Below are 18,534 nucleotides of genomic sequence, written 5' to 3' on the forward strand. Positions count from 1 at the left end.
ATATATATATATATATATATATATATATATATATATATATATATATATAAACTAATTAATTACTTTTTATTTGAAGAACTAATTACATATGGTTCCACATTTGAGCTTAGTAAAAATGTTTCTGTGTACTAGGCAACATCAACCCTGACCGTCCATCTGACACCTGACTAGCAAACACATCATGCCTGAAGACAATATTACCTATGTGAAAAATTTTGTCATTTTTTGTTTTCCAGGACTTCCCCCTAATTATTATGGTCTTACCTCAATGGCTATGTTTTGTGTTTATGTATGCACCTTAATGGGAAATGGAATATTTATTGCATTATTTTTTAAAGAAAAAAGCCTTCAAAAACCTATGTATTATATCATGTTGAATCTTGCTGCATCAGATGTACTGTTTAGTACGACAACTTTACCCAAGATTATTGCTAGATACTGGTTTGATGATGGCTCCATTTCATATGCAGGCTGTTTTATTCAGATGCAATTTGTGCACTATTTTAGTTCAGTTAATGCATTAGTGCTTGCAGTCATGGCCTTTGATAGATATGTGGCAGTCTGTAATCCTCTCAGATATGTTTCTATTATCAAAGAATCCACTATTTTAGGATTATGTGTTGCATGTTGGCTGTTAGCTGAACCCACAGCCATAACTATGGTAATTAGGGCAACTTCTATTCCTTATTGTGCTTCTAACACAATCGTCCAATGTTACTGTGACCATGTGTCTGTCACCAAGCTTGCATGCACTGACAGAACACCTTATGCATTTTCAGCTTTAATTTCAGCTATGATTATTTTGATCACACCACTAGCATTTATTTTGTTCTCTTATGGTTCCATTATTGTCACAGTGTTTCAAACTTCATCCACACAAGGACGGTTAAAAACTATCTCCACTTGCAGTTCTCAGCTTATAATTATCACCCTCTTTTTTTTACCAAGGTGTTTGAATTATTTATCCTCAAGTTTAGGAATCATATTCAGTGCTGACATACAAATACTTGTAATTATGTTGTACAGCCAGCTGCCCCCTATGATCAATCCATTCATTTACTGTTTAAAGACAAAAGAAGCAAAAGTATGCTTAAAGAAGCATTTAAACAGGTCACCATTTGGACAGTTTATTAAAACGGCCCAGGTTTCTTCTCTATTTAACTGATTTATTCAACACATGTATAATGCTAAAAGAATTTGTCTGATACAAATGTGGTATTTGTGTCTTGGATTTTTTTGGAATTTACATTCTTTTATTCTAACTTACTGTCTGTCAATTTCATAATAATTTTCATTTTATTATATATAATAATATTATAGGTCTTGGGTCACTGTAGAAATCTTATTTCTAAAATCTGTGTATGTTTTGGATCACCAAGAATAATACCAACATCAGTAAATATTTTTATGTTTTACATACAAATAGTTTTTTTTTTACTAATCCAAATATTTTCTATAATAATAATAATAATAATAATAATAATAATAATAATAATAATAATAATAATAATCTTTTTATTTACTGTAATGAATATAGCATGCACTGCCAGGGATCCATATGGTTTTCCAGCATTAATTTTTGCCATGTTAATATTATTGGGATCTCTTGCCATTTGCATCTGCTGTTGTGTTCTCCTACTCTTGATTTTTTTTACCTGTCTTACAAATATCAAATGGACATGGGTGGCTAAATACTTTTTTCCACATGTAGTTCTTAACTCTTCATAAATGCACTTTTCTTTCTTGTTTTAAATACTTGGCTGCCAATATAAGTATCACATTTAGTGATGATTTGCATTTTTTTAAGTACTGGAAAATAATAAACTGGTGTTTAGAATTGAATGTGTACATTAAAAATCCAATATAATTTTCCATGCATTCCACAATAAAATAAATCTAATTGTAACATTTCCTTTCAAATATTGATTTTAAAGCATATAATTACTTTTAATGGAGATTGGAAGTGGATGGAGCTGTGGATCCATGTCAGATACAGGATTAAGGTTTTAAACTGTTAACAAAGGTTTTGAAATTAATTACTATAAATACAAAGGATGCTATGAAGAAGGGCTGGGGCTGATTCATTTCTAGCTTATTCTTTAGATTCCTGTATGATTTAGATTCAGGCATTAGTGACAGACATGTCAGTTAACTATGCTCATACATCAGTCATCCATCAACAGTGCTTGAGAAGGCACTGGTGAAATACAGGTGTGATAGATTTTGGCCTTCCATCTAATATCACAGACAGCAATAGCTGTGATAAACTTTTATGAGAGTATTTTGAAGTTTGTGTGGTCCATAATCTTAGAACAATATATAGAACATCTAGGTTAATCATGGTTTTTAAGTAATCCACAGAACAGTGTTTGTCTGCTGGACTGATTAATGCTCTAATTTACATATAAGTGTTTTATGTGACAGTCATGTGACATGTACACGTGTTATATAAACAAATTGCCCTGGAAAAAAGACATGTTTACTGATGTGCAATAACAGTTAGGAACTCCCTGAAAAGGTATGAAGAGAACATAATTTCTGAATGTCTTTTGGTAATTTATATAATTTTAATTTAATTTAGAAACTACGGCTAATATAATAAAATCTATATAAAATATAGTCAAAATATTTAAATATTGGTATATTTAATTTTTCTTTATTAAAGATAGATTTTTTTATATTATTTAAGTACATATATTTAATTTATTATACAATTCCATTCATACACACTGAGTACAGTACATACATACAATACATTATGATGGCATTTTTCTGTATATTTTTCTTTAAGAACAATAGAGCATGATGCCAGATGGAAACAAGTCCTTTGTGAAGGACTTTTTCATTGTTGGATTTCCTGGACTTCATCCTAACTACTATGCCCTTGTGTCTGCAGTTATGTTCTTAGTTTATGTGTGCATCTTGTTAGGGAATGGATTTTTTCTTCTTTTGTTTGCAAAAAACAAAAATCTCCAGAAACCCATGTATTTTATTTATATAAGTCTTGTGCTGTCTGATTTATTGTTTAGTACATGCACATTACCAAAGATCATTGCTAGATACTGGTTCCAAGATGGGACAATTTCGTTTGCAGCTTGTTTTTTTCAGATGTACTTAGTGCATTATTTTGGTGTGGTCAGTTCATACACACTAGCTGTAATGGCCATAGATCGGTACATAGCAGTTTGCTACCCATTCCATTATCATACTATTATGTCAAATAGAAATATATTAATTGTGAGCCTTTTGGTCTGGGTTTTCTCTCATCCTTGCAGTATAATGTTGGTTGTGCGGGCATCACCACTTCCTTATTGTGGAGCTAACACTATTGTACACTGCTATTGTGATCACATATCAATTACCCGACTTGCATGCATTGACAGGACTCTATATAGTTTTCCAGCTTTTGTTTATGCCATGGTAATATTGCTGGGATCTCTTGCCATTATTGTGTTCTCCTACTCTTGCATTATTTTAGTTGTCCTAAAAATATCAAGTGCACATGGGCGGCTAAAGACTTTTTCTACATGTAGTTCTCAACTCATTATAATTGCGCTCTTTTTCTTACCAAGGTGTTTTAATTACTTGGCTGCTAATATAGGTATCACATTTAATGCTGATTTGCAAATAGCTATCATCATGCTGTATAGCCTTCTACCTCCAATGATAAACCCATTAATATATAGTCTAAAAACACAAGAAGTTAAGAAGATTTTGATAAAAGAATTTAAAAAAGTAAGTAGGTAAGACCTATATATATATATATATATATATATATATATATATATATATATATATATATATATGACTCATAATAGCTTTCTTTTTTTGACTACAATTCTGCATGCCAACTTGGACCTTTTAGTAAATTTCATGACAGTAGTAAATCTAAATCTGAGATGACTCATGACAACTAGAATCACAATTCAGTATCAGGTAGATCACTGGAACAAATAACAATGATCTGTCTTCTTCCATCCAAGTCAAATCACCCTGGAATTGCTGTATACACTTTATTTAAAATAAAGATTGAAAATAAATTGTTTTTTTTTATTGTATTGCATAATTACATTGAATTACATCACAATAGCTATTAGACAATAAGGCAATGTGAAGAAACATGGTACTTCGCTATGCTTATATCACAAAGGATTGAATTTCAGAGGTTGAATCTATTTCATTTACAGAAAACAGGGCCTCATATTTTCTATGCTTTAACATACCAAATTCAGTTTTCTAAAAGCTTGAACATAAACCTGGTGTTATATTACTGAACAGGCATTTAATACAAACTTTGAGATACCTTCCCAAAAATGTATTATTTTTTTAACAGTGTCATTTTGAAGTTTTTAGAACTCTTAATGTACTTGGGGAGGTGCTTCAGATTGAATTGTATCTCTTGACAAATATAGAAAATTAACCTTAACATTAACCAATTGTTATGAAATAAAAATATCTCTTGTCAGCCCAATACCTGAGGGAAATAGCGTGAGGATTATTGATGCAAATCATTTGGGACATATCATTTGGATAACACAAAAAGCAAATTATTTAATGCAATAATGTTTTCAGGGCTGTAGATTCACATAGCTGATCACTAAATAGCAATGTCAGATTGACACACCCTTAGTGGGTTTCCAGTTTTATCAACTAGATTTTCCTTCCCTGCTTACATGGCTGCACACACTGTGAACTGTGCAAAGTTCCTGTTTTCTATGTTGGTATGATTTAAACTTATTGGGACTCATCACTGAGAAGCAAGATGGGATGGGGGCTTATGAAAGCTGCTGGAGGGCATAGATTTTTATAATGTGAGATGAGAGGACACTAAATTTCCACAAGCACATCACATACACTGAGCAGTATTCAACCTCTCTCTGGCAGTAATTTTCATGTGCTTTAAACAGTCTTAATATTAATGCTATTCAGTCATATTAATTCCTGTGCTGAAGAAAGCCCAGCTGACCTGTTTCACAGACAATGGCCCAGTAGAACAAATCTCAGCTGTGATGTTGTGAAAGGCTTTTAACATGCTGGACAGAGACTGCATCACCTCTTCATGACCTAAAACCATTGACCTATTACCGTTCCCATTCTGTACCAGTTGCTCAACAGATTATGACATTGCGCACCTAGTACACTTGAGCCCTGAGCCAGACACTAAGGGGAGCCTACACTCAAATGGAAAGGCATGTATAATGCCTACATTACAATGTGGCATTCCATCCACATATCATATCATGGACCCAAAACATCTATTAGTATGACCAGTGGCTCAGCATGGATGCAGGAGGCAGAGGCATTTAGTGCTATTTTATCCAAGAGCATCACAGGTGTATAAATTCTCCTTTTGTTAGATAACCATTCAATGACATGGTTTATGATAACCCTGGCATTGTACCAATTAACATAGTTCCAATTTCAGCTTGAATAAGGAATCACAACTTGCAATAATTTTTATTAGCTGTAAAGCTATTTTAATTGTAACTCATCAAGCAGTGAAAACAATGAGTGATAGAAATAAACACAAACAGAATAAAGATGTGTAGGAACAGATGTGATGCATATTTCCTTGACGGTACCAATTACTAACTGATATAGCAGAAAGTACGTACTAACTGATATAGCAGAAAGTACGTCTTAGCATCTTTTTTTTTTTCTCTTGCTAGTCATGTGACATATAAGCCATGTGACATGTAGAGTATGTCTGGGTTGACAAATAAATTGCCCTCTAACACAGAAACTTCTCAATATTAAAAGAAACTTTATAACGGTATGGACAGAATGCATAACACAACGATATCTTGTGCCATTAATCTATCTACAATGAAAACTTAATTATATTTAAACAATTTTAACCATTAATTTTTAAAGCAATTTATTCACATACACATTGTACATCATGCTTTATGATGCTGGAATATCTAAAAATTGGATCTGATTTTTTTTTTTCTCTTTAAGGACATCTGATAATGTCAGGCAAAAACGAGACCTTTGTGAAGGACTTTTTCATTGTTGGATTTCCTGGACTTCATCCTAACTACTATGCCTTTGTGTCTGTATTTATGTTCTTTGTTTATGTGTGCATCTTGTTAGGGAATGGATTTTTTCTTCTTTTGTTTGCAAAAAACAAAAATCTCCAGAAACCCATGTATTTTATTTATATAAGTCTCATGCTTTCTGATGTATTGTTTAGTACATGCACATTACCAAAGATCATTGCTCGATACTGGTTCCATGATGGGACAATTTCATTTGCAGCTTGTTTTTTTCAGATGTACTTGGTGCATTATTTTGGTGTGGTCAGTTCATACACACTAGCTGTAATGGCCATAGATCGATATATTGCAGTCTGCTTCCCTTTTCATTATCATACGCTTTTGTCAAGCAGGAATATATTAATTCTCAGCATTTTGGTCTGGGTTTTTGCTCATCCTTGCAGTATAATGATGGTTGTTCGAGCTTTCCCCCTCCCTTACTGTGGTGCCAATACCATTGTACACTGCTATTGTGATCATGTATCTATTACTCGACTTGCATGCACTGACAGGACTCTCTATAGTTTTCCAGCTTTTGTTTATGCCATGGTAGTATTGTTGGGATCTCTTGCCATTATCGTGTTCTCCTACTCTTGCATTATTTTAGCTGTTCTAAAAATATCAAGTGCACATGGGCGGCTAAAGACTTTTTCTACATGTAGTTCTCAACTCATTATAATTGCACTCTTTTTCTTACCAAGGTGTTTTAATTACTTGGCTGCCTATGCAGGTATAATATTTAATGCTGATTTGCAAATCACCATAATTATGTTGTATAGCCTTCTACCTCCAATGATCAATCCTTTAATATATAGTCTAAAAACAGAAGAAGTTAAGAAAATCTTGACAGGAAATTTTAATAAAGGCCAAAGTAGCCTTAGCTGATTTCTCAGATCTTGAAATATATATATACATATATATATATATATATATATATATATATATATATATATATATATATATATGGATTTTGCTGTTTGTATTGTAATTCTATCTAGATGTGATATCTGACTTCAGTAGATAGTAATCAAACATTTTTATTGGTACTGTGGAAAAAAAAATATTATTAGGTATATATGGCTACTTTGAAATGTGAAGGTAAATAAAGACAGTATCTTTTGAGGAACAACCACAAATTAATCTAATAGGATTAATTTATTTTACACAAACTCAAGTCTGTTGATTACTGTGACCTGACAATGTAAGGAACGCTAAGCTATGCTAAGTTAAGATAAGGTAAAAGATAAAAGCCCAAAGAACATTTTTTGTCAGAGACTGCTTCAGATTACAAGAAAAATAAATGAAATATAAATGATATATGTATGAAATATTTTTCATATTTCACATTTTTTTTTTTATACAGAATGTATAAAAAAAGTACAAAAAAATTACAAAAAGGTGCTAGGGAACTAAGAGCATACTGCACATACTGTGATATGCACATGATGTGATATTGCACATGGTATGATGGTAACATACTAATATTGTAATTATTGTGAAATTGGGATTGTGCATATAATGGTACAGTGATACAGTCAGTGTTCATGTGGAGCTCACTAAGCAGCTTTTGGAACACAAAAGGTTTGCTAGGGTAAATACCAAAGCTAGAATAAATAACATCATAAAAAGTTAGCCCAAAATATCTGGACATTAGAAAAGGTATATGTATTGTGTAAATTCCTGTGCATTATTACATGGGAAACAGGATTTAATTTGTGCCTATTTCTGAAGTGCAATATATATCTGCAAATATGTGAATACTCTGTGCAAAAACCTATCAATCTTGCTCACAGAACAAATATAAAGTTAACGAGCTTTATATGAATTGGAGTTTCACTGTTCGAATATAAGCCAGCCTAAACATTAACTTTCTTATCTCTAAAATATTTTCTGGAAACCTCTGTAGGTAAAAGACAGATGGCTTCCTGGGAAAGCTTCGCATTGTGTCTGATTTAGAAGTTGAGTAAAGTCCTAGCAGAAGCCTGTTGGTTGAGTCAGTATCAAAAAGTCCATAGACACATTATGAAGCTGGCTTGAGTTAATAAGTTGGAATAAAGGTGGTTTACAATCAGGCATCATGAGTCTGACCAAATCCTGAGTTAAAATCCTACTGTAGGTCCTTGTGACCAGTTTCTTTATGGTAGGACTCAAAAGTGGTTTAGTCAGATTTGATATATGGTCTCCTTTTACAAGTGATTTTTTATGGAATGGAAAAAAATATATTCTCTTAATTAGCATAATCTATTTCAAATATCTTTTTTAATATCTATTTAGGCAGTTGCTTCTATTCATGGGCTGCAGATAATTGAAAGAGATGCCTATTTAAGATATTAGATTTTAGTCCACTCAGCAAACATCACCACTATCTCCATCACTGTGTTTGACCTTTTCTTTTCAAAATGCAGTATATAGTATACAACAATTTACTCTATCCAGTGTGTTAATAATGCTCTAATTCATAGGTCACAAAATACCTAGTCATCATTCTATTAATTGGCAACAGTACAACAACTGTCCATAGGGATGTCTTGAATAGCATAGTGAGCTTATTTACACTATTTTTAGACATTAAAATTTAGCTTCTTACACAAATCCCAGGAGCTTCATGAAAATCCCAATATACATTTTGTTCTTGGTAGTCATTTGACAACTACACTGTGTTACGATAAATAAAGAGCCCTGGAGCATGGACAAAGTTCCTGATGTGCTATGACTCCGTAAAGGTGCAGTATAGAAGGTGCAAAAGAAGGTGAAATGCCATAATGTCTTTTGGCAATTTATATCACTGGCATTTAATTAAGAATAAGATCACAATCTATAAAAAATGAACAGAAATGCGATAATAATAATAATACAGCAATAATAATAATATTGAAACTTATTGAATTTTAGAATCATTTTAATTTTAAAGACAATTTTATTCATATACAAAGTGTACAACATGCTTTATGGTAGTGGAATAGTATGTGAATAGAATGGTAGTGGTATATCTGCATTAAATCTGAATTTTTCTCCTTAAGGACATCTGATAATGTTAGGCAAAAACGAGACCTTTGTGAAGGACTTTTTCATTGTTGGATTTCCTGGACTTCCTCCTAACTACTATGCCTTTGTGTCTGCAGTTATGTTCTTTGTTTATGTGTGCATCTTAATAGGGAATGGATTTTTTCTTCTTTTATTTGCAACAAACAAAAATCTCCAGAAACCCATGTATTTTATTTATATAAGTCTTGTGCTTTCTGATGTATTGTTTAGTACAAGCACATTACCAAAGATCATTGCTAGATACTGGTTCCAAGATGGGACAATTTCATTTGCAGCTTGTTTTTTTCAGATGTACTTAGTGCATTATTTTGGTGTGGTCAATTCATACACATTAGCCGTAATGGCCATAGATCGATATATTGCAGTTTGCTACCCCTTTCGTTACCATACTATAATGTCAAATAGAAATATATTAATTCTGTCTATCGTAGTCTGGGTTTCTGCTCATATTAGTATTATAATGATGGTTGTTCGAGCTTTCCCCCTCCCTTACTGTGGTGCCAACACCATTGTACACTGCTATTGTGATCATGTATCTATTACTCGACTTGCATGCACTGACAGGACACTCTATAGCTTTCCAGCTTTTGTTTATGCCATGGTAGTATTGCTGGGATCTCTTGCCATTATTGTGTTCTCCTACTCTTGCATTATTTTAGCTGTCCTAAAAATATCAAGTGCACATGGGCGGCTAAAGACTTTTTCTACATGTAGTTCTCAACTCATTATAATTGCGCTATTTTTCTTACCAAGGTGTTTTAATTACTTGGCTGCCTATGCAGGTATAATATTTAATGCTGATTTGCAAATAGCTATCATTATGTTGTATAGTCTTATACCTCCAATGATCAATCCTTTAATATACAGTCTAAAAACAGAAGAAGTTAAGAAAATTTTGATAAGGAAATTTTAATAAAGAACAAGGTAGCCTTAGCTGATTTGTCAGATCTTAAAATATATTATGGTACATGTAGATTGTCCTGTTGTGTGTCTGGGTGTTGTAATTCTATCTACATGTAATATTTGACTTCAGCAGTAGATCGTAATCAAACATTTTAATGATTTGGGTACTATGGGAAAAAATCTAATGGCAACATCAATGGCTACTTTGAAAAAAAGGTAAATATACACTAACTATGCAACAAACTATGAAGGACTAAGTCTCAAAATTTGAATTTATTTTGCACAGGATGGACAGGGTCTGCTATTTTCCATGCCTTAACATACCCAATTCTATTCACATAATGCTTCAAAAATATACAAATTTATAAAAAGCAATTATATATAAATCCATGTCAATTTGTCTGTATATCATTTGAAAATTAATTATAGAACAATATACTATAATTCGAGAATATTGTCAGAACACACAGTTCATCACAGCTTGTCTGTGTATGGGGATATATAGTGACCTTTGTCCACCACCAGAACTGATGCTATGGATAAAGATTTTCTGGCTTGATGATTCATGTATTATGTTACATTATGAGCTGGGTGTGTTCATTGCTTGCCAGGTTAAAAATGGCACCAGGGTACATTTTAAGTATGATAATGCTGACACATGGGGAAAAAAAATCAGGAATAGTTTGGAAAACATGACAAGGTGTTGAGATGGCCTCTAAAGAAACTTGCAGGTCTTAAAGTATCTGCTGCACATTTTTAGGTTCCAGATAACATAGTGTCATGCACGTGAAACAGGTTAGATCCAAATGCAGGTTTATTAGGCGAATTCCAAAACAGGCAAGGTTTAAACATCAGGCAAACAGCACTATCAAAGGAAATCCATAAACTTAGGTCAATAATCCAGGCATGGGTCATGGCAGGTAGCAAACATTCATAAACACGAAAACAGGCAACGGTCAAAACAAGGCAAAAGACAGAACTGATAATACACTCAGAATGCTAACAAACTAACAATACTTCGTGACATCCAGAAGTTCTGAGTGAGCTTAAATAAACCAGGTGATTGCAAATAGGAAACAGGTGTGCTGAGTAGGTGGTTCAATTCAATTCATGTTTATTTGTATAGCGCTTTTTACAACAGACATTGTCTCAAAGCAGCTTTACAGAACATAAACATAGAGCAGAAGGTGAACATAGTAATAATAACAGAAATAACAAATAATAACAGAAAAAGAATTAACAGAATAAAAAATTCAAGAATATTATTAGATATATATAGTTCACAATCTCTATGTATTTATCCCCCTATGAGCAAGTCTGAGGTGACTCAGGCAGCAGTGGCAAGGAAAAACTCCCTTAAATTGGTAAAGGAAGAAACCTTGAGAGGAACCGGACTCAAGGGGGACCCATCCTCATATGGGTGAAACTGGGGGTGTGATTGTAATATACAGTCAAACAAATGTTGTATTGGTGTAAGGATCATGGACTTCATATCTCCTTAGTATCACAGAGTCTAACTGGAGATGTCTCAGGATTCTTAGAGTCGGCCTCGGCTCAGTGGACGTCCAAAGGCTTCGTCCCACAGAGGACGTTGGGGGCTGGTACAATGTCTGGATGCCTCGGGATGGGTACAAAGAGAGAAGCAGTGGAGAGGGATTAACATATCTGCTGTTCATAAAAATGTGCAGTTCTGATGTACTGGTGCATGATACTATAGGATGTATTATGTGTTCGCCTGACTAAAGAGATGAGTTTTTAATCTACATTTAAACTGGGAAAGTGTGTCTGAGCCCCGAACACGATCAGGAAGACTATTCCAAAGTTTGGGAGCTAAATAAGAAAACGCTCTACCACCTTTAGTAGACTTAGATATTCTGGGAACTACCAGACATCCTGAGTTTTCTTCACGACAATACTTCACGACATCCAAGAGTTCTGAGTGAGCCTAAATAAACCAGGTGATTGCAAATAGGAAACAGGTGTGCTGAGTAGGTGGCGCAATAAATTGTGGGAAATAGAGTCCTGATGCTAAAGTGCAGCAAATCCTCTGCAGGCCAGCAGAGGGAGCCCTCATGGCTCTCACAACATATAGAACCAATTCTGACCCCATATACATCCACATGTGTATAGCACAGATTAAATTGGTTTGTGTCGTTGTTTTTGTCTTTGTGTTCTCTGTTTGGTGTCTCTGTCTGGTGTCTCTGTCTTGTTTGTTTTGAGTTCCTCAAGATGCCCCCCCTTCTGGTTTTTGTGTTAAGTTTTATATAATAAATCGTGTTTTTCTGACACAAATATAAGCATCAAATAAATTATTTTGCAAATAACCATCATGATGTTGTATAGCCTTCTACCTCAAATGACTAACCTTTACACTATAGTCTAAAAACAGAATGAAGAAAATCTTGATAAGGATAAAAAAAATAATAAATAACCAAACATGTGAGACTTTATGATTTAATTATAAGTATATTATGTTGCATTTGATGTGGGTTATTGTGTTCCTCCGTACTGAAATTGGATCCAATCATCATGCTTGACATTAGCTAATGCTGATATAAATATTGTACAGAAAATTTAAAATCTAGCTACTTTGAAAAGAACATTTAAAGAAACAAAGTACCTGATTTTCAATATTGGATTTATGTTGCACAGAGAGGGCAGGGCCTAGTATATTACATGCTAATACCTTACCATACCTAATTCAAGTAACTTAAAGTCTGACCATTTGATGTACTTTATTATAAATTACTGTATAATCATTGTAAGTCCTGCAATTAAATAGAAGGTTGAGTGCCCCAACAAAAACCTGGCTCAAAAAATGGGAACCACTATAGAGAAACCACTGAGAAACCACTATATCTGTTTTCTCTGCAATTAAGTCCAGACTTAGCTTAAGTTGTAGTGGTTACTTTGTTGGGTCATCATTAGAATGAATATGAATACAACAAAATCTTGAAAGGAAACACTTCTAGAACAGCTTTCAATTCTAAAGTGCAGAATACAACATAACTGTCATGGTAAATCCATTCATTCATTCATTCATTTTCTACCGCTTATCTGAACTACCTCGGGTCACGGGGAGCCTATCTCAGGCGTCATCGGGCATCGAGGCAGGATACACCCTGGACGGAGTGCCAACCCATCACAGGGCACAGACACACTCTCATTCACTCACACACACACACACTACGGACAATTTTCCAGAGATGCCAATCAACCTACCATGCATGTCTTTGGACCGGGGGAGGAAACCAGAGTACCCGGAGGAAACCCCCGAGGCACGGGGAGAACATGCAAACTCCACACACACAAGGCGGAGGTAGGAATCGAACCCCCAACCCTGGAGGTCTGAGGCGAACGTGCTAACCACTAAGCCATCGTGCCCCCATGGTAAATCCAAATTGGTGCAATTGTTGTTCTACATGGACTTTATTGTTGTGCATGTCACAGTATCGTTTTTACTCTGTATGTGTTTGCTTTGTATCCTTTGTTCATGCTCTTGGATCACATTTTCACAGTTTTTGGTTATTTTTTGTGTTTCACTTAATAAACATCTACACTTACACCCATCTTCACCTCCAATACATTACAGCCATAAACATTTACATTTACAGCATTTGGCGGACGCCTTTATCCAGCGATGTACAAAAGTGATTTTAAGTGTCTATCGATGAAAACAATGGTTCACTAGGTTACAGAATAAAACTAGACAACACAATAAACAAGATAGTCTAAAATGACTGACTTATTGTGCATTAGAATTGGAGAAGATATGATTTGTAGTATTACTAGGACTGTGATTTTGCACCGATTTAGATTAGTCTGCAATACACTGTTATACAATACACTGACCTATAATATTACCAGCATTTAGTTTTTGAGGTAATAGACTGATAAACAGTTTAAATCAATATGTCTAGTTTAAAAATGTATTTGTTTAGTCATATCTTATCTTAAAAGCTTTTCTTTTTTGGTAAATTGAACTGTGGGGTTAATGGACATAGAACATTGTACACTTTGATGTTTGGATTGCTCCTGTGCCATGACCATCATCATCAAAACACAGTGTGCTTATGAAAGCTTTACAGAAAATGACATACAAAGATTTTTATTCTACATAGAACAAAACTGACTGAATTGTCAATTATTACACCACATTTGTAATAAGGAAATTCCCAATTGTACCACATATGACTTTTTTAATGTGTCACGGGTTATTTTTCCACCACTAGATTAGGTAACAAGTGTTTGGGTTGGCTGTTGTTAAAATGTTCTACAGTAAACAAACATGATGTCATTTTACACATGATAATAGTAATAGGACCCTGGATGAGGAAAGACTGTATCAAGTAGCTGGTCTCTTGTGTGTTGGAATAGCATTTATAAAGATTTGATGGGTTGCTTTCAATCAAGTGCTGCCAATGTGCTGTAAGCTTCATCATACATGAAGGTCAGAAAAATTCATATTTGTAAGTCTATACAAATTTATACATAATGATTTACAAATACAATAGAAAGCATAATTTTCTGTTTTTATATTGCAGTGATTAGGCCATTATTTCCTGAGATAATTTTGTATTATTCCTGAAGCTATGCTGGACAATGGCAATTTCACACTTATTGAGGAATTCTTCCTTCTTGGTGTAGCGTCCTGTACCAGTCATTTTAGATTTCATGTTCCAGGCACCCTAAATTTCAACATCTACTCCTCAGTTAACCGATGAGCAACCCAGTTTTACACCCACACCTGGCTCCAGAATGTCTGGAGTCTCCACAAAGACCAGATAACCCCATGCGGCTCATTGGGGCCTGCAAACAGAACTCTCTCACTCACACACACACACACACACACACACACACACACACACACACACACAACACAATGAGACATTCCGTTTACTAATAAAACCCAAGATAAGGTACTCTAAGGTTCTCATTCTTATAACCCTTTTTGTAATGTGTTTTAAGGCTTGCCTGACTTAAAATTATTTGCTCCTTAATTTCCTGACAAGGGTGTATTTTATTCATGTGTCAGAAAACAACATTGTATTTTAAAATCCGTTATACTCTATCATCATATCTTACTGATCATGGCATGTTAATGTATACCTGTTCTAATGCCGTATGCCCCTTTAAGGTCTGATGTCAGAATGTATACGAAGCTATCGTTTTCTTTTTACTTCCCTAATGAAAGTGCATCTTGTTTATGTTTCATTTTTGTTTTCTTTGCCTTTATCTTTGCCTTGATTAATGATCTATGTATGTAATGTACCGCTGCCTTCATACCGTCATTACCCTTCATGTTTAGTATCCAAATGACCACAAAATTATCGGTTACTCATTTTTCAAGCACTGGTGTATTTTATTTGAGCACGAAAGGCGCCATACCATCTTAATACACCCTGTATCAAACTTTAAAGTCATCTAAAAGTTTGATAGCTAAACCACGCCCACAGACACCTGAAACAAAGGGAGTTTTTCCCTTCAAAATCCTGACCGAAGTATTGGTCATCTCCCCAAAGATGGGTGGAGTTCGCAACCTTTAAATTGTCAGAAACACCATTAATCCGTGGTCAGACTTTCGGAACAGCTTCAAGACGACTGCATCTTCCTTCAAAGAAGTTCCAGCAAGCTTCACTTCCAAGAACGACAACTGCTCTGATCTTCAGGAGAACTTGGAAGAACGTCTGACCCCACCCTAACTGACTTTTCAGAGATTTCTCTGTTGCATCCGGACTCTTGTTCAGTAAGCCAATGCAAGTAACCGTTTCCTTTACCAACCAATTTAGATGCGTAATTTTAAGTAGGAATCTTTCATTGAATCTTAAGGTGAATTTAAGTTTCTGTGACGATTTCCCAGTTAGGGTGTGATTAATTTTTGAGTCTAAGCTTGCCATTCCTTTCCTTCCTCTCTCTAGTTTTTCTTTCCAGTCTCTTCCTCCCTTTCCCCAATTTTAATTTCTTTTGTTTCATTTTATTTTCATCTTCATTTTCCCTATTTCTTTTGTTTGTTTGTGTAGTTAGTTTTATGTTGTGTTTGTCTCATTCATTAAATGTCATAATTTTGAGCCACAGGTGATTTGTCTCTGAGTATCGCTCACAAATTAAGGTACCTGCAACATCGGGTCTGAACTACATGCTCTATTGAGTTAATTTAATTTAAATTACGGTATACAGTAAAAGGAAAGCGAATCTTTCTTGGCCGGGAAGATACCGCCTTCATAGAATTAATAAAGGTTACACGGCCTGTTCGCCGGACGAACAGACCAAATAAGCGTAACCTTAATTCCAGTACTGTTAATTTCAACTTAGGTTAAAATATTTAGAAGTCACTATAACACGTTATAGTTACTTATAAATATTTACCTTGCTTCGCGAGCCAAAATCGCTACATTGGATTTTCAGGACTTATATCTGAATACTATGTAACAGTGGGAACCATTTTCTCTTAATTTATCTTCTACTTGCAGGGGGAAATATTTTAACTGTTGTCTTTATTTGTTATGAGAAGAACCTTAAAAAACCAATCTATTTCATTTTCTTCAATCTTGCTATAGCGGACTTTGCTTTCGGAACCATCACAATGCCTAAAATCATTTCAAAGTACCTACTTAATGATGAAACTCTAACATTTCAGGGATGCTTTGTTCAGATGTTTTTTTTCCATTATTTTGGGGCTGTCACTTCTTTCATTTTACTATTAATGGCCATTGATCGGTTTATTGCTATATGTAACCCTCTTAGATATCCTACTCTTGTTACAAATCATTCTATGGCAATTACATGTTGCATATTTTGGGTGATTCCGGTGTCATGGCTGACACTGATTATTCACCAGATTATAAGCATGCCTTTCTGTGACTCCAATATAATAGCCCAGTTCTTTTGTGACCAAAATGCAATAAGTTTATTAGCATGTGGTGATATAAGGACACCGAGATTGCTGTTTCTTGTTATGACTATGATTGTGTTGTTGGGGCCCCTTGTTTTCATTATATTTTCTTACCTAGCAATCATTATAACTGTCTTAAAAATACGAGCTGTTAAAACAAAGTACAAAGTGTTCTCAACATGTAGCCCTCAGCTTTTTATAATATGCCTTTTCTATTTGCCTCGATGCGCTGTCTATATTACAGACATAAAGTTCAGAATGAATGATAATACTCGTGTTATACTTGTCATGTGGTATAGTCTACTTCCCCCTCTTACTAACCCATTTATATTCTTCTTTCGTTCTAAGAAACTCCGACAAGCTATCATCATGAAATTCAGAAAAAAAATAAGTGATCAATTTGTGTGAGTGCTTTAGACTGAAAAAAGTAAAAATTGCTTCAATAAACTACTGTAGTAGTCATACACAGTGTGCAAATAACTGTTATAATTGTATACAATATAATTTATTGTTATAATAAATTTATAATTTAAAACTTCTAATAGTTAATTACTTATAATATTTAACTGTAATATACAATCTTATATGTTTTTCTGTTTCAAATGATGTATCTTATTGTCCAAACAAAAATATGAAATTTCCTTCTAGTTACTTAGTTAAATTAGAGTTAGTTAAATTAATCTTCCATTTCACCACTAATACCAATGTTATTGTTCTTACTATATTATTATTCAAGGGATTTCAAAAACTACATTTTCTTTTTATTATATTCTAGTGTCTATTTAATAAATTGTTTACATTGTAACTGTTTTTCAGAATTATCACAATTAAAATTATACTAAATCAATACATAGTCCATAATATAAGTCATGAAGGTACTTGTCATGAACGCGGGATAAACCAGACCCAAACGCAGGATGGCGAAACAAACAGGGTTTAATAATAAAAGAACACTAATCATGACACGAACTAAAGACAGGACAAGACAACAGTATATTCCGTGCTGCACAAGGCAAAGCGGCACAGTTAAATAGACAAAGGTGATCACAAAAACAGGTGTGTGGAAATGGGAAGAGCAGACAAGGGCGGGGCAGACACGTGACAAAGAACATAAACACATGCACGTGGCCAAAGTCCGGGCTGAGTCGTAACAGTACTAGCTTTGTATAAGAGTTGTTTTGTTTGTCTCTTTCTTTCTTTCTTTCTTTCTTTCTTTCTTTCTTTCTTTCTTTCTTTCTTTCTTTCTTTCTTTTCAGCACCATGCTGCAAGCAAAATCATTAAACAGAGGAAGGTTAATATGGGAAATTTCTGAAGAGAACTGAATTGAAAGAAATATATTTTTTTTAAAAGTGTGAGATCTGTGTATTGTTCATTGTTCAGGTCATTATTAGGCTTATGCCATATTTAACCAACCAAGATATCAAAGGAATGCATACCTTGGTTTAATCACACTGTATTGGCTACCAGGTGCCATGGGGTATCAAACATTTGATAATATTATATTGGCTATCTGCTGCTATGGCACAACCATTCTGAGCATAGGTACAACAGCCGTTGAAGTCCTGTTGCAGTAGGAGGCAAGGGAAGGTTATATCTGGATTTGTAATCTATTAAGTTATTTCCCACTACTGCAGGTTATTTTAAATATTTCAGTG

The 18,534-nt window shown here is 34.2% G+C and overlaps 5 protein-coding genes across 5 annotated transcripts; all 5 read left to right on the plus strand.

Moving 5' to 3' along the window:
• Positions 1 to 181: 181 nt before the first annotated feature.
• On the plus strand, positions 182 to 1,183 carry LOC113649428 (olfactory receptor 2AT4-like). Its single transcript, XM_027157223.2, has one exon. It carries the CDS (start codon positions 182 to 184, stop codon positions 1,163 to 1,165), a length of 984 nt encoding a protein of 327 aa, XP_027013024.1. The 3' UTR covers positions 1,166 to 1,183.
• A 1,619-nt stretch (positions 1,184 to 2,802) lies between these two features.
• LOC113649432 (olfactory receptor 2AT4-like) lies at positions 2,803 to 3,747 on the plus strand. Its single transcript, XM_027157226.2, has one exon. It carries the CDS (start codon positions 2,803 to 2,805, stop codon positions 3,745 to 3,747), a length of 945 nt encoding a protein of 314 aa, XP_027013027.2.
• Positions 3,748 to 5,972: 2,225 nt separating this feature from the next.
• Positions 5,973 to 6,923, plus strand: LOC113649439 (olfactory receptor 2AT4-like). The gene has a single exon (XM_027157237.2). The coding sequence runs from the start codon at positions 5,973 to 5,975 to the stop codon at positions 6,921 to 6,923; it is 951 nt and encodes a 316-aa protein (XP_027013038.1).
• A 2,146-nt stretch (positions 6,924 to 9,069) lies between these two features.
• On the plus strand, positions 9,070 to 9,996 carry LOC113649430 (olfactory receptor 2AT4-like). Its single transcript, XM_027157225.2, has one exon. The coding sequence runs from the start codon at positions 9,070 to 9,072 to the stop codon at positions 9,994 to 9,996; it is 927 nt and encodes a 308-aa protein (XP_027013026.2).
• A 608-nt stretch (positions 9,997 to 10,604) lies between these two features.
• LOC125145950 (olfactory receptor 1500-like) lies at positions 10,605 to 17,286 on the plus strand. The gene is made up of 2 exons (XM_047820950.1): positions 10,605 to 10,615; positions 16,419 to 17,286. Exons 1-2 carry the CDS (start codon positions 10,605 to 10,607, stop codon positions 17,284 to 17,286), a joined length of 879 nt encoding a protein of 292 aa, XP_047676906.1.
• The last annotated feature ends 1,248 nt before the right edge of the window (positions 17,287 to 18,534 follow it).

The sequence above is a fragment of the Tachysurus fulvidraco genome, chromosome 11, assembly GCF_022655615.1.
Source record: "Tachysurus fulvidraco isolate hzauxx_2018 chromosome 11, HZAU_PFXX_2.0, whole genome shotgun sequence".
NCBI classification, from domain to species: domain Eukaryota; kingdom Metazoa; phylum Chordata; class Actinopteri; order Siluriformes; family Bagridae; genus Tachysurus; species Tachysurus fulvidraco.